At 49.8% G+C, this 16,116-nt stretch overlaps 2 protein-coding genes across 2 annotated transcripts in view; both read right to left on the reverse strand.

Annotated features, from left to right (window-relative positions):
- Window positions 1–1,878: 1,878 nt before the first annotated feature.
- LOC124026053 lies at window positions 1,879–3,586 on the reverse strand. The gene is made up of 2 exons (XM_046339228.1): window positions 2,757–3,586; window positions 1,879–1,943 (listed from the first exon to the last, which is right to left on the reverse strand). Exons 1-2 carry the CDS (start codon window positions 3,318–3,320, stop codon window positions 1,899–1,901), a joined length of 609 nt encoding a protein of 202 aa, XP_046195184.1. The 5' UTR covers window positions 3,321–3,586; the 3' UTR covers window positions 1,879–1,898.
- Window positions 3,542–16,116, reverse strand: part of LOC124026055 (hematopoietic SH2 domain-containing protein homolog) — a 13,102-nt gene continuing 527 nt past the window's right edge. Inside the window, exons 2-5 of the mRNA XM_046339229.1 lie at window positions 9,993–10,082; window positions 9,574–9,742; window positions 4,106–4,504; window positions 3,542–3,892 (exon numbers count right to left, since the gene is read on the reverse strand). Coding sequence (XP_046195185.1) covers window positions 3,542–3,892; window positions 4,106–4,504; window positions 9,574–9,742; window positions 9,993–10,082 — 1,009 coding nt within the window. The remainder of the gene's footprint in view (window positions 3,893–4,105; window positions 4,505–9,573; window positions 9,743–9,992; window positions 10,083–16,116) is intronic.

Here is a 16,116-nt window from a genome sequence, read left to right on the forward strand (position 1 = left end):
TCTGGCTGAATCTGCAGGGTGCTGATTGGTTTCTGGCTGAATCTGCAGGGTGCTGATTGGTTTGTTGCTGAATCTGCAGGGTGCTGATTGGTTTCTGGCTGAATCTGCAGGGTGCTGATTGGTTTGTTGCTGAATCTGCAGGGTGCTGATTGGTTTCTGGCTGAATCTGCAGGGTGCTGATTGGTTTGTTGCTGAATCTGCAGGGTGCTGATTGGTTTCTGGCTGAATCTGCAGGGTGCTGATTGGTTTCTGGCTGAATCTGCAGGGTGCTGATTGGTTTCTGGCTGAATCTGCAGGGTGCTGATTGGTTTCTGGCTGAATCTGCTGCTGATTGGTTTCTGGCTGAATCTGCAGGGTGCTGATTGGTTTCTGGCTGAATCTGCAGGGTGCTGATTGGTTTCTGGCTGAATCTGCAGGGTGCTGATTGGTTTCTGGCTGAATCTGCAGGGTGCTGATTGGTTTCTGGCTGAATCTGCAGGGTGCTGATTGGTTTCTGGCTGAATCTGCAGGGTTGATTGGTTTCTGGCTGAATCTGCAGGGTGCTGATTGGTTTCTGGCTGAATCTGCAGGGTGCTGATTGGTTTCTGGCTGAATCTGCAGGGTGCTGATTGGTTTGTTGCTGAATCTGCAGGGTGCTGATTGGTTTGTGGCTGAATCTGCAGGGTGCTGATTGGTTTCTGGCTGAATCTGCAGGGTGCTGATTGGTTTCTGAATCTGCAGTTTGCAGGGTGCTGATTGGTGGCTGAATCTGCAGGGTGCTGATTGGTTTCTGGCTGAATCTGCAGGGTGCTGATTGGTTTCTGGCTGAATCTGCAGGGTGCTGATTGGTTTCTGGCTGAATCTGCAGGGTGCTGATTGGTTTCTGGCTGAATCTGCAGGGTGCTGATTGGTTTGTTGCTGAATCTGCAGGGTGCTGATTGGTTTGTTGCTGAATCTGCAGGGTGCTGATTGGTTTCTGGCTGAATCTGCAGGGCTGATTGGTTTGTTGCTGAATCTGCAGGGTGCTGATTGGTTTCTGGCTGAATCTGCAGGGTGCTGATTGGTTTGTGGCTGAATCTGCAGGGTGCTGATTGGTTTCTGGCTGAATCTGCAGGGTGCTGATTGGTTTCTGGCTGAATCTGCAGGGTGCTGATTGGTTTCTGGCTGAATCTGCAGGGTGCTGATTGGTTTCTGGCTGAATCTGCAGGGTGCTGATTGGTTTCTGGCTGAATCTGCAGGGTGCTGATTGGTTTCTGGCTGAATCTGCAGGGTGCTGATTGGTTTGTGCTGAATCTGCAGGGTGCTGATTGGTTTCTGGCTGAATCTGCAGGGTGCTGATTGGTTTGTTGCTGAATCTGCAGGGTGCTGATGCTGATTGGTTTTTCTGGCTGAATCTGCAGGGTGCTGATTGGTTTCTGGCTGAATCTGCAGGGTGCTGATTGGTTTCTGGCTGAATCTGCAGGGTGCTGATTGGTTTGTGGCTGAATCTGCAGGGTGCTGATTGGTTTCTGGCTGAATCTGCAGGGTGCTGATTGGTTTCTGGCTGAATCTGCAGGGTGCTGATTGGTTTGAATCTGGCTGAATCTGCAGGGTGCTGATTGGTTTCTGGCTGAATCTGCAGGGTGCTGATTGGTTTGTGGCTGAATCTGCAGGGTGATTGGTTTCTGATTGGTTTTGGTTTGGCTGAATCTGCAGGGTGCTGATTGGTTTCTGGCTGAATCTGCAGGGTGCTGATTGGTTTGTTGCTGAATCTGCAGGGTGCTGATTGGTTTCTGGCTGAATCTGCAGGGTGCTGATTGGTTTGTGGCTGAATCTGCAGGGTGCTGATTGGTTTCTGGCTGAATCTGCAGGGTGCTGATTGGTTTCTGGCTGAATCTGCAGGGTGCTGATTGGTTTCTGGCTGAATCTGCAGGGTGCTGCTATTTCTTCTTGTATTCAGGGAATAATTTTCTCCATGTGATATTCTGCATAGCAACAGAATCAATAGAATATATTTTATCATTATACAGTGTGGGTATATACAGTACCAGTCAAAAGGTTGGACACACCTACTCATTCAAGGGTTTATCTATATTTGTAATATTTTCTACAAGAAATTCCATCGTTTGGTGTTTTGTTGATGGTGGTGGAAAACGCTGGTCTCAGTCACCACTCCAGAATCATAAGTGTTCAATTGGGTTGAGATCTGGTGACTGAGACACACACACACACACACACACACACACACACACACACACACACACACACACACACACACACACACACACACACACACACACACACACACACACACACACACACACACACACACACACACACACACCTTTAAACCCCTCATGTTCCTTTTGAGAGCCACTGAGATCGGAAAGTCACTGAGATCTCTTCTTCTATCCACGGTAACCAAAATAATGGACAACTGGGCATTTTTTTATACATGACCCTAAGCATGATGGGATGTTAATTGATCATTAACTCAGGAACCACACCTGTGTAGAAGCAAGCACCTGCTGCTTTCAATATATGTTGAATCCCTCATTTACTCCAGTGTTTGCTTTATTTTGCCAGTTACGTGTATGTCTGCAGTGAGTGCAGTCAGATGTTGGTAGGAACACATACAGTATGTTGTCGTTCACAGTTACACTCGAGGGTTTCCTTTATTTTACCAGTTACCTGGACTGTATATATTGTTTATGTAAGAATCTTTTAATATTGCATAACATCGTGATGATCATGTTGTGTATTGAGATACTCAAGGACTATTTCAGTAGTTCTTTTACCTTCTTGCCCCAAGTAGACTCCTTGGACTTTAGGTTCTCCAGCATCTCATAGGTGTTTCCCTCCTGGTCTGTGGCGGTGCTTTGTGTCCTCTTTAGGCCACCGTCCCCTGGGATCTGCTCATAGGTGTTGTCAGTAATCAGATGACGGGGAGGAGATGGCCCCTCTGGAACCTCTGCATACATACTCTCCTCCTGCTGAGGAGTCTGGTCCTGGGGACTTCTGCCACGGTCCCCTTCTCTCTGCTTCTGTGGTACCTTCCAGGGGGCGTCCCGGCCCTCACCAAGCCCGACAGAGACCTGGTACAGTGGGTTGATGCTCAGCTGATCCAGGCTTTGTGGTCCACCGTGGATCTGTGGCCGGGGGCTTTCCCTGGGGTCCTGAAGAGGGTAGGCGTGGCAGGTGACCCTCTTGGGGGGATTGGGGGAGTGAGAGGTGTTGGGGAAGCAAGGGATGGTTATCCTGTCGGAGTACCCCTCCTCCTCCTCCTCCTCCTCCTCCGTGGCGTCGTCCAGGCGGGGTAGAGAGCGGCTCCGTCCATCTGGCAGGGTCAGCTCAGAGTACATGACTCCTCCTGCTGCTGTGGAGGTGTTATTGAAGGACCAGGGCCCAGTGCTTCTCCTCTGGTTCAGACTCCCAGTACTGGCCAGTCTCTCCACTTTGTTCTGGTTCGTGTGTATTTCTGCGTATTGGGTTTGACCATGAGATTTGGTCTTGGTTTGGTCATGATGTAGTTCTGCGTATTGGGTTTGAATGTGAGATGTGGTCTTGTTGTGGTTAGCATGTATCACAGCGTATTGGGTTTGACTGTGAGATGTGGTCTTGTTGTGGTCATGATCACAGCGTAGGGTTTGACTGTGAGATGTGGTCTTGTTGTGGTCATGATGTGGGTTTGACCGTGAGATGTGGTCTTGTTGTGGTTAGCATGTATCACAGCGTATTGGGTTTGAATGTGAGATGTGGTCTTGTTGTGGTTAGCATGTATCTTAGCGTATTGGGTTTGACCGTGAGATGTGGTCTTGTTGTGGTCATGATGTATCTCAGCGTATTGGGTTTGAGACGCGCTCTTGTCAGACAAGGTTCCACTCAGAGAGTGGGTCAGAGGTGGGCCTCGTCTTGGTACTGGAGGTACTGCTTGCTAAGGACAGAACACAGAAAATACATTGGGTTTTTACTCATAGAATATTTCTGTATGAAATGTGCAGAGGTTAAAGGTCACCGGAAGATGAACTAATACCACCACTGGAAATGTTTCCTGCACCATAGGTCATGACCCTGTCGGGTAATACCATGTCATTACATCACCGCTTATAACCTTACTTCAGCCATCGTAGCAGCTAGCCTACTGTACCTGTGGGAGGGACTTCCTGCCAATGGATACTGTTGATGTCAACTTCCTGTTGTTGGTTTTGGGCGGCAGCACGGGTGGCACTGCAGGGGGCTGCCTAGTTGGCGGCAGGTCGTTCCCTTGGTGCTGCTCATTTCGTGGGTCATTCCGTGGGTCATTCCGTGGCTCATTCCGTGGGTCATTCCGTGGGTCATTCCGTGGGTCATTCCGTGGGTCATTCCGTGGCTCATTCCGTGGGTCATTGTGATGGTCCTTTTGATGGTCATTCTGTTGGTGTTGGTTATTCTTCTGTTCGTTCTGCTGGTCCCAGTAACTTCTCAGGGCTCGGACACTGACCCCACCGGTCTTCTTCTTCTCTTTGGCCTCGAACTGCACCACATCATACAGCTCTCCTGAGCTTGACTAAAACACAGAACACAGAGAGACTGGGATGGCATAAGAAGATACAACACAGATAGACTGGGATGGCATGAGAAGATACAACACAGATAGACTGGGATGGCATGAGAAGATACAACACAGATAGACTGGGATGGCATGAGAAGATACAACACAGATAGACTGGGATGGCATGAGAAGATACAACACAGATAGACTGGGATGGCATGAGAAGATACAACACAGATAGACTGGGATGGCATGAGAAGATACAACACAGATAGACTGGGATGGCATGAGAAGATACAACACAGTTAGACTGGGATGGCATGAGAAGATAGACTGGGATGGCATGAGAAGATAGACTGGGATGGCATGAGAAGATACAACACAGATAGACTGGGATGGCATGAGAAGATAGACTGGGATGGCATGAGAAGATACAACACAGATAGACTGGGATGGCATGAGAAGATACAACACAGATAGACTGGGATGGCATGAGAAGATAGACTGGGATGGCATGAGAAGATACAACACAGATAGACTGGGATGGCATGAGAAGATAGACTGGGATGGCATGAGAAGATACAACACAGATAGACTGGGATGGCATGAGAAGATACAACACAGATAGACTGGGATGGCATGAGAAGATAGACTGGGATGGCATGAGAAGATACAACACAGATAGACTGGGATGGCATGAGAAGATAGACTGGGATGGCATGAGAAGTTAGACTGGGATGGCATGAGAAGATAGACTGGGATGGCATGAGAAGATAGACTGGGATGGCATGAGAAGTTAGACTGGGATGGCATGAGAAGATACAACACAGATAGACTGGGATGGCATGAGAAGATACAACACAGATAGACTGGGATGGCATGAGAAGTTAGACTGGGATGGCATGAGAAGGTACAACACAGAGAGACTGGGATGGCATGAGAAGATACAACACAGATAGACTGGGATGGCATGAGAAGATACAACACAGATAGACTGGGATGGCATGAGAAGATAGACTGGGATGGCATGAGAAGATACAAGACAGATAGACTGGGATGGCATGAGAAGATACAAGACAGATAGACTGGGATGGCATGAGAAGATAGATAGACTGGGATGGCATGAGAAGATAGATAGACTGGGATGGCATGAGAAGATACAACACAGTTAGACTGGGATGGCATGAGAAGATAGACTGGGATGGCATGAGAAGATAGACTGGGATGGCATGAGAAGATACAACACAGATAGACTGGGATGGCATGAGAAGATAGACTGGGATGGCATGAGAAGATACAACACAGATAGACTGGGATGGCATGAGAAGATAGACTGGGATGGCATGAGAAGATACAACACAGATAGACTGGGATGGCATGAGAAGATACAACAAGATAGACTGGGATGGCATGAGAAGATAGACTGGGATGGCATGAGAAGATACAACACAGATAGACTGGGATGGCATGAGAAGATAGACTGGGATGGCATGAGAAGATACAACACAGATAGACTGGGATGGCATGAGAAGATACAACACAGATAGACTGGGATGGCATGAGAAGATAGACTGGGATGGCATGAGAAGATACAACACAGATAGACTGGGATGGCATGAGAAGATAGACTGGGATGGCATGAGAAGATAGACTGGGATGGCATGAGAAGATAGACTGGGATGGCATGAGAAGATAGACTGGGATGGCATGAGAAGTTAGACTGGGATGGCATGAGAAGATACAACACAGATAGACTGGGATGGCATGAGAAGATACAACACAGATAGACTGGGATGGCATGAGAAGTTAGACTGGGATGGCATGAGAAGGTACAACACAGAGAGACTGGGATGGCATGAGAAGATACAACACAGATAGACTGGGATGGCATGAGAAGATACAACACAGATAGACTGGGATGGCATGAGAAGATAGACTGGGATGGCATGAGAAGATACAACACAGATAGACTGGGATGGCATGAGAAGATACAACACAGATAGACTGGGATGGCATGAGAAGATACAACACAGATAGACTGGGATGGCATGAGAAGATAGACTGGGATGGCATGAGAAGATACAACACAGATAGACTGGGATGGCATGAGAAGATAGATAGACTGGGATGGCATGAGAAGATAGACTGGGATGGCATGAGAAGATAGACTGGGATGGCATGAGAAGATACAACACAGATAGACTGGGATGGCATGAGAAGATAGACTGGGATGGCATGAGAAGATAGACTGGGATGGCATGAGAAGATAGACTGGGATGGCATGAGAAGATACAACACAGATAGACTGGGATGGCATGAGAAGATAGACTGGGATGGCATGAGAAGATAGACTGGGATGGCATGAGAAGATAGACTGGGATGGCATGAGAAGATAGACTGGGATGGCATGAGAAGATACAACACAGATAGACTGGGATGGCATGAGAAGATAGACTGGGATGGCATGAGAAGATACAACACAGATAGACTGGGATGGCATGAGAAGATACAACACAGATAGACTGGGATGGCATGAGAAGATAGACTGGGATGGCATGAGAAGATACAACACAGATAGACTGGGATGGCATGAGAAGATAGACTGGGATGGCATGAGAAGATAGACTGGGATGGCATGAGAAGATAGACTGGGATGGCATGAGAAGATACAACACAGATAGACTGGGATGGCATGAGAAGATAGACTGGGATGGCATGAGAAGATACAACACAGATAGACTGGGATGGCATGAGAAGATACAACACAGATAGACTGGGATGGCATGAGAAGATAGACTGGGATGGCATGAGAAGATAGACTGGGATGGCATGAGAAGATACAACACAGATAGACTGGGATGGCATGAGAAGATACAACACAGATAGACTGGGATGGCATGAGAAGATAGACTGGGATGGCATGAGAAGATAGACTGGGATGGCATGAGAAGATACAACACAGATAGACTGGGATGGCATGAGAAGATAGACTGGGATGGCATGAGAAGATAGACTGGGATGGCATGAGAAGATAGACTGGGATGGCATGAGAAGATACAACACAGATAGACTGGGATGGCATGAGAAGATACAACACAGATAGACTGGGATGGCATGAGAAGATAGACTGGGATGGCATGAGAAGATAGATAGACTGGGATGGCATGAGAAGATAGATAGACTGGGATGGCATGAGAAGATAGACTGGGATGGCATGAGAAGATAGACTGGGATGGCATGAGAAGATAGACTGGGATGGCATGAGAAGATAGACTGGGATGGCATGAGAAGATACAACACAGATAGACTGGGATGGCATGAGAAGATAGACTGGGATGGCATGAGAAGATACAACACAGATAGACTGGGATGGCATGAGAAGATAGACTGGGATGGCATGAGAAGATAGACTGGGATGGCATGAGAAGATACAACACAGATAGACTGGGATGGCATGAGAAGATAGACTGGGATGGCATGAGAAGATAGACTGGGATGGCATGAGAAGATACAACACAGATAGACTGGGATGGCATGAGAAGATACAACACAGATAGACTGGGATGGCATGAGAAGATAGACTGGGATGGCATGAGAAGATACAACACAGATAGACTGGGATGGCATGAGAAGATAGATAGACTGGGATGGCATGAGAAGATAGACTGGGATGGCATGAGAAGGGATGGCAAGAAGATAGACTGGGATGGCATGAGAAGATACAACACAGATAGACTGGGATGGCATGAGAAGATACAACACAGATAGACTGGGATGGCATGAGAAGATAGACTGGGATGGCATGAGAAGATAGACTGGGATGGCATGAGAAGATACAACACAGATAGACTGGGATGGCATGAGAAGATAGACTGGGATGGCATGAGAAGATAGACTGGGATGGCATGAGAAGATACAATGGCATGAGATAGACTGGGATGGCATGAGAAGATAGACTGGGATGGCATAAGAAGTTACTGGGATGGCTTGACTGAACACAGACCACAGATAGACCACAACACAAGGGGCATGGCATAGGCTTCCTCTATCAGACAAGGTTACATTTTAACCAACATTTTCCCAACTGTGAGGGACTGACTCTGTCATGTTATTGGTTCTCATGACCTGACAACAGATAGACTGTGGCATGAGAAGTTCTCACAGATACCTGATGGCAACAGTAACTCTGTCATGTCATTGGTTCTCCTACCTGACAACAGATAGACTGGGATGGCATGAGGGACTCTGTCATGTCATTGGTTCTCTGGGATGGCATGACAACAGTAACTCTGTCATGTTATTGGATTCTCCTACCTGATGGCAACAAGTAACTCTGTCATTAGGTCATTGGTTCTCCTGACCTGACAACAGTAACTCTGTCATGTTATTGGTTCTCCTACCTGACAACAGTAAGTCTGTCATGTCATTGGTTCTCCTACCTGACAACAGTACATGGGATGGCATGAGAAGATCAAGTCATGTTAGACTGGGATCTCCTACCTGACAACAGTACATAGACTGGGATGGCTCTGTCATGTCATTGGTTCTCCTATGGCATGACAACAGTAACTCTGTCATGTTATTGGGATGGCATGACCTGACAACAGAAGTCTGTCATGTCATTGGTTCTCCTACCTGACAACAGATACATAGAGATGAGGGACTGGTCATGTTAAGGTTCTCCAGATACCTGACAACAGTAACTCTGTCATGTTATTGGTTCTGAGAAGATACCTGATGGCAACAGTAAGTCTGTCATGGCATTGAAGTTCTCCTATGGCATGACAACAGTACATAGAGGTGAGGATAGACTCTGATCATGTTATTGGTTCTCCTACCTGACAACAGTAACTCTGTCATGTTACCATGGTTCTCCTACCTGACAACAGTAACTCTTCATGTTATTTTCCCAACTGTGAGGGACTGACTCTGTCATGTTATTGGTTCTCCTACCTGACAACAGTACATAGAGGTGAGGGACTCTGTCATGTCATTGGTTCTCCTACCTGACAACAGTAACTCTGTCATGTTATTGGTTCTCCTACCTGGCAACAGTAACTCTGTCATGTTATTGGTTCTCCTACCTGACAACAGTATGTAGAGGTGAGGGACTCTCCAAAGGGCTGGATGGGATGGACTCTGTAGTGCTCTATCAGTTCTGTGAGGCTGTGGTGAGGCTGGTCGTCCCCGGAGACAGAGAACAGCCCAGCTTGGTCCTGGTTGATCACAAAATGGCGGCAGCGATCTTGTCCTCTGAGGAAGAGTACAGGTTTAGTGAAGAGAGATGAGACGGTATGAGAAGATACAATACTATCTACAAACCTTGTTTTGGTGTAACGGTGTGTGAACAATCTAAATAGACTTCCTGTTCATTCCTTCTATTGAACATAACCACATGCAATTGCAATCTTTAAAACCTTTCCCAACCCACTGTAGGCTGAAATGATATGCTGTTGTTTTGTTATGAAGTGTCTCAGGTAACCAAACCAGTACGAGGAATCACTTGTATGAGAGGATGTATCCTACGGCTTTGTCACTGAGTCTGATGAGAAAACATCCCGGAGGCTTGTCTCTCAGCTGATCCTCTGCTTCCCTGACAGAAAGGGAGGAAGTAGAGAATAAAATACGCTGTCAACTGATTTCACAGGGAAATTAGCTTTAATATACTGTATAGGACATTGTTACATATTGTTTTATCATTATCTCTCTCTCCCTCTTCATCTGTCTCTCTCTCTCTCCCTCTTCATCTGTCTCTCTCTCTCTCTCTCTCTCCCTCTCTGTCTCTCTCTCTCTCTCTCTCCCTCTCTGTCTCTCTCTCCCTCTTCATCTGTCTCTCTCTATCCCTCTCTGTCTCTCTCTCCCTCTTCATCTGTCTCTCTCTAGTCCTCTCTGTCTCCCTCTCTCTCCCTCTCTGTCTCTCTCTCCTCTCTGTCTCTCTCTCTCTCTCTCTCTCTCTCTCTCTCTCTCTCTCTCTCTCTCTCTCTCTCTCTCTCTCTCTCTCTGTCTCTCTCTCTGTCTCTCTCTCCCTCTTCATCTGTCTCTCTCTCTCGCTCTCTCTCCCTCTCTCCTCTCTCTCTCTCCTCTCTCTCTCCCTCTCTGTCTTTCTTTCTCTCTCTCTCTCTCTCTTTCTCTCTCTCTCTCTCTCTCTCTCTGTCTCTCTCTCTCTCTCCCTCTCTGTCTCCTCTCTCTCTCCCTCTTCATCTGTCCCTCATTCTCTCTCTGTCTCTCTCTCTCTCTCCCTCATTCTCTCTCTCCCTCTCTCCTCTCTCTCCCTCTCTCTCTCTCTCTCTCTCTCTCTCTCTGTCTCTCTCTCTCTCCCTCTCTGTCTGTCTCTCTCTCCCTCTTCATCTGTCCCTCTCTCTCTCCCTCATTCTCTCTCTGTCTCTCTCTCTCTCTCCCTCATTCTCTCTCTCCCTCTATCTCTCTCTCTCTCTCTCTCCCTCATTCTCTCTCTCTCTCTCTCTCTCTCTCTCTCTCTCTCTCTCTCTCTCTCTCTCTCTCTCTCTCTCTCTCTCTCTCTCTCTAAACAGGTTTACATCCAACCTTTTTATGTCAGTAAAGTCCGTGTCAGATAAAAACAAACAAAAATCCATGACAGTCCTGATGAAAAACAGAAAAAGGTTCGGTGAAATTTCAAAATGTCGACATCACGAAATACCCTCGACAACGTGGGATCTTTTTTGTTGTTGTTGTGTGAGTAAAATTAATTATGCGAGAAATGTTGGTGGAAATGCCTTTTATGCGCAGATATTGATATAACAACCATCGTATGGAAGTTAACTTGGGAGTCACACGATGACATGTTGTGTGGTCCTCCCACTACGACTCATTGGGGGAAACCATGCAGTTTATTAGGCTATAGACCTTGGTTACCTACATGTTGTGAACAGGGCTCCGGGCAGCCGAGCGGAAATGGAGGAAAACTCGCCTCCCTGCGGACCTGGCATCCTTTCACTCCCTCCTCTCTACATTTTCCTCCTCTGTCTCTGCTGCTAAAGCCACTTTCTACCACTCTAAATTCCAAGCATCTGCCTCTAACCCTAGGAAGCTCTTTGCCACCTTCTCCTCCCTCCTGAATCATCCTCCCCCCCCTCCTCCCTCTCTGCAGATGACTTCGTCAACCATTTTGAAAAGAAGGTCGACGACATCCGATCCTCGTTTGCTAAGTCAAACGACACCGCTGGTTCTGCTCACACTGCCCTACCCTGTGCTCTGACCTCTTTCTCCCCTCTCTCTCCAGATGAAATCTCGCGTCTTGTGACGGCCGGCCGCCCAACAACCTGCCCGCTTGACCCTATCCCCTCCTCTCTTCTCCAGACCATTTCCGGAGACCTTCTCCCTTACCTCACCTCGCTCATCAACTCATCCCTGACCGCTGGCTACGTCCCTTCCGTCTTCAAGAGAGCGAGAGTTGCACCCCTTCTGAAAAAACCTACACTCGATCCCTCCGATGTCAACAACTACAGACCAGTATCCCTTCTTTCTTTTCTCTCCAAAACTCTTGAATGTGCCGTCCTTGGCCAACTCTCCCGCTATCTCTCTCTGAATGACCTTCTTGATCCAAATCAGTCAGGTTTCAAGACTAGTCATTCAACTGAGACTGCTCTCCTCTGTATCACGGAGGCGCTCCGCACTGCTAAAGCTAACTCTCTCTCCTCTGCTCTCATCCTTCTAGACCTATCGGCTGCCTTCGATACTGTGAACCATCAGATCCTCCTCTCCACCCTCTCCGAGTTGGGCATCTCCGGCGCGGCCCATGCTTGGATTGCGTCCTACCTGACAGGTCGCTCCTACCAGGTGGCGTGGCGAGAATCTGTCTCCTCACCACGCGCTCTCACCACTGGTGTCCCCCAGGGCTCTGTTCTAGGCCCTCTCCTACCTGACAGGTCGCTCCTACCAGGTGGCGTGGCGAGAATCTGTCTCCTCACCACGCGCTCTCACCACTGGTGTCCCCCAGGGCTCTGTTCTAGGCCCTCTCCTATTCTCGCTATACACCAAGTCACTTGGCTCTGTCATAACCTCACATGGTCTCTCCTATCATTGCTATGCAGACGACACACAATTAATCTTCTCCTTTCCCCCTTCTGATGACCAGGTGGCGAATCGCATCTCTGCATGTCTGGCAGACATATCAGTGTGGATGACGGATCACCAACTCAAGCTGAACCTCGGCAAGACGGAGCTGCTCTTCCTCCCGGGGAAGGACTGCCCGTTCCATGATCTCGCCATCATGGTTGACAACTCCATTGTGTCCTCCTCCCAGAGCGCTAAGAACCTTGGCGTGATCCTGGACAACATCCTGTCGTTCTCAACTAACATCAAGGCGGTGGCCCGTTCCTGTAGGTTCATGCTCTACAACATCCGCAGAGTACGACCCTGCCTCACACAGGAAGCGGCGCAGGTCCTAATCCAGGCACTTGTCATCTCCCGTCTGGATTACTGCAACTCGCTGTTGGCTGGGCTCCCTGCCTGTGCCATTAAACCCCTACAACTCATCCAGAACGCCGCAGCCCGTCTGGTGTTCAACCTTCCCAAGTTCTCTCACGTCACCCCGCTCCTCCGCTCTCTCCACTGGCTTCCAGTTGAAGCTCGCATCTGCTACAAGACCATGGTGCTTGCCTACGGAGCTGTGAGGGGAACGGCACCTCAGTACCTCCAGGCTCTGATCAGGCCCTACACCCAAACAAGGGCACTGCGTTCATCCACCTCTGGCCTGCTCGCCTCCCTACCACTGAGGAAGTACAGTTCCCGCTCAGCCCAGTCAAAACTGTTCGCTGCTCTGGCCCCCCAATGGTGGAACAAACTCCCTCACGACGCCAGGACAGCGGAGTCAATCACCACCTTCCGGAGACACCTGAAACCCCACCTCTTTAAGGAATACCTAGGATAGGATAAGTAATCCCTCTCACCCCCCCCTTTAAGATTTAGATGCACTATTGTAAAGTGACTGTTCCACTGCATGTCATAAGGTGAATGCACCAATTTGTAAGTCGCTCTGGATAAGAGCGTCTGCTAAATGACTTAAATGTAAATGTAAATGTTGTGTGGTCCTCCACCCCTCCACTCTAAACACTAGTCTACCTGCCACCCCTCCACCCCACCCCTCCACTCTAACCACTAGTCTACCTGCCGCCCCTCCACTCTAACCACTAGTCTACCTGCCGCCCCTCCACCCCTCCACTCTAACCACTAGACTACCTGCCGCCCCTCCACCCCTCCACTCTAACCACTAGTCTACCTGCCGCCCCTCCACCCCTCCACTCTAACCACTAGTCTACCTGCCGCCCCTCCACCCCTCCACTCTAACCACTAGTCTACCTGCTGCCCCCACTCCGCCCTGCCGCCCCTCCACTCTAACCACTAGTCTACCTGCCGCCCCTCCACTCTAACCACTAGTCTACCTGCCGCCCCTCCACTCTAACCACTAGTCTACCTGCTGCCCCTCCACTCTAACCACTAGTCTACCTGCTGCCCCTCCACTCTAACCACTAGTCTACCTGCTGCCCCTCCACTCTAACCACTAGTCTACCTGCCGCCCCTCCACCCCACCCCTCCACTCTAACCACTAGTCTACCTGCCGCCCCTCCACTCTAACCACTAGTCTACCTGCCACCCCTCCACCCCACCCCTCCACTCTAAACACTAGTCTACCTGCCACCCCTCCACCCCTCCACTCTAACCACTAGTCTACCTGCCGCCCCTCCACTCTAACCACTAGTCTACCTGCCGCCCCTCCACCCCTCCACTCTAACCACTAGACTACCTGCCGCCCCTCCACCCCTCCACTCTAACCACTAGTCTACCTGCCGCCCCTCCACCCCTCCACTCTAACCACTAGTCTACCTGCCGCCCCTCCACCCCTCCACTCTAACCACTAGTCTACCTGCTGCCCCTCCGCCCCTCCACTCTAACCACTAGTCTACCTGCCGCCCCTCCACTCTAACCACTAGTCTACCTGCCGCCCCTCCACTCTAACCACTAGTCTACCTGCCGCCCCTCCACTCTAACCACTAGTCTACCTGCTGCCCCTCCACTCTAACCACTAGTCTACCTGCCGCCCCTCCACTCTAACCACTAGTCTACCTGCCGCCCCTCCACCCCTCCACTCTAACCACTAGTCTACCTGCTGCCCCTCCGCCCCTCCACTCTAACCACTAGTCTACCTGCCACCCCTCCACTCTAACCACTAGTCTACCTGCCGCCCCTCCACTCTAACCACTAGTCTACCTGCCGCCCCTCCACTCTAACCACTAGTCTACCTGCCGCCCCTCCGCCCCTCCACTCTAACCACTAGTCTACCTGCTCCACCCCTCCACTCTAACCACTAGTCTACCCTCCCCTCCGCCCCTCCACTCTAACCACTAGTCTACATGCGGCCCCTCCACCCCTCCACTCTAACCACTAGTCTACCTGCCGCCCCTCCGCCCCTCCACTCTAACCACTAGTCTACCTGCCGCCCCTCCACTCTAACCACTAGTCTACCTGCCGCCCCTCCACTCTAACCACTAGTCTACCTGCTGCCCCTCCACTCTAACCACTAGTCTACCTGCTGCCCCTCCACTCTAACCACTAGTCTACCTGCCGCCCCTCCACCCCTCCACTCTAACCACTAGTCTACCTGCTGCCCCTCCGCCCCTCCAGTCTAACCACTAGTCTACCTGATGCCCCTCCGCCCCTCCACTCTAACCACTAGTCTACCTGCTGCCCCTCCGCCCCTCCACTCTAACCACTAGTCTACCTGCCGGCCCTCCACTCTAACCACTAGTCTACCTGCCACCCCTCCACTCTAACCACTAGTCTACCTGCCACCCCTCCACTCTAACCACTAGTCTACCTGCCACCCCTCCACTCTAAACACTAGTCTACCTGCCGCCCCTCCTCCCCTCCACTCTAACCACTAGTCTACCTGCTGCCCCTCCGCCCCTCCACTCTAACCACTAGTCTACCTGCCACCCCTCCACTCTAACCACTAGTCTACCTGCTGCCCCTCCACTCTAACCACTAGTCTACCTGCCGCCCCTCCACCCCTCCACTCTAACCACTAGTCTACCTGCCACCCCTCCACTCTAACCACTAGTCTACCTGCCGCCCCTCCGCCCCTCCACTCTAACCACTAGTCTACCTGCCGTCCCTCCGCCCCTCCACTCTAACCACTAGTCTACCTGCCGCCCCTCCGCCCCTCCACTCTAACCACTAGTCTACCTGCCGTCCCTCCGCCCCTCCACTCTAACCACTAGTCTACCTGCCGCCCCTCCGCCCCTCCACTCTAACCACTAGTCTACCTGCCGTCCCTCCGCCCCTCCACTCTAACCACTAGTCTACCCCCCATAATGTGATGGAAACCCGTTCAAGAGTGTTTTATTCGGTACATGGGAATCATTACACACAGAATTTTTATCTACAACAAGTTCATTTTGATGGAGCTGGTGGGGAAAATATCTTTATTCTGATTTTAAAAATGTTCACATGAACATCTGTTCGCCAGTTGGATTAGAAACCCACTGTATCTCCAGCCTCTCTCTCTGCACCATTTATACACATTATTCACTGATAAATGACAATTACTTGGAATAAATAGCCTTCTGCCTGTTTCAGAGGCAGTGGTGTTGAAATATACAGTATAAGGT

The sequence above is a fragment of the Oncorhynchus gorbuscha genome, unplaced genomic scaffold, assembly GCF_021184085.1.
Source record: "Oncorhynchus gorbuscha isolate QuinsamMale2020 ecotype Even-year unplaced genomic scaffold, OgorEven_v1.0 Un_scaffold_2535, whole genome shotgun sequence".
Classification (NCBI taxonomy): domain Eukaryota; kingdom Metazoa; phylum Chordata; class Actinopteri; order Salmoniformes; family Salmonidae; genus Oncorhynchus; species Oncorhynchus gorbuscha.

Bases quoted from the DNA above. Each gene is read 5' to 3' on its own strand.
- LOC124026053 (XM_046339228.1), bottom strand. From the start codon at position 3,320: ATGTACTCTGAGCTGACCCTGCCAGATGGACGGAGCCGCTCTCTACCC. The intron at 1,944-2,756 runs GTAAAAGAACTA...GTTGCTATGCAG, and splicing joins AGTCTACTTGGGGCAAGAAG to AATATCACATGGAGAAAATT.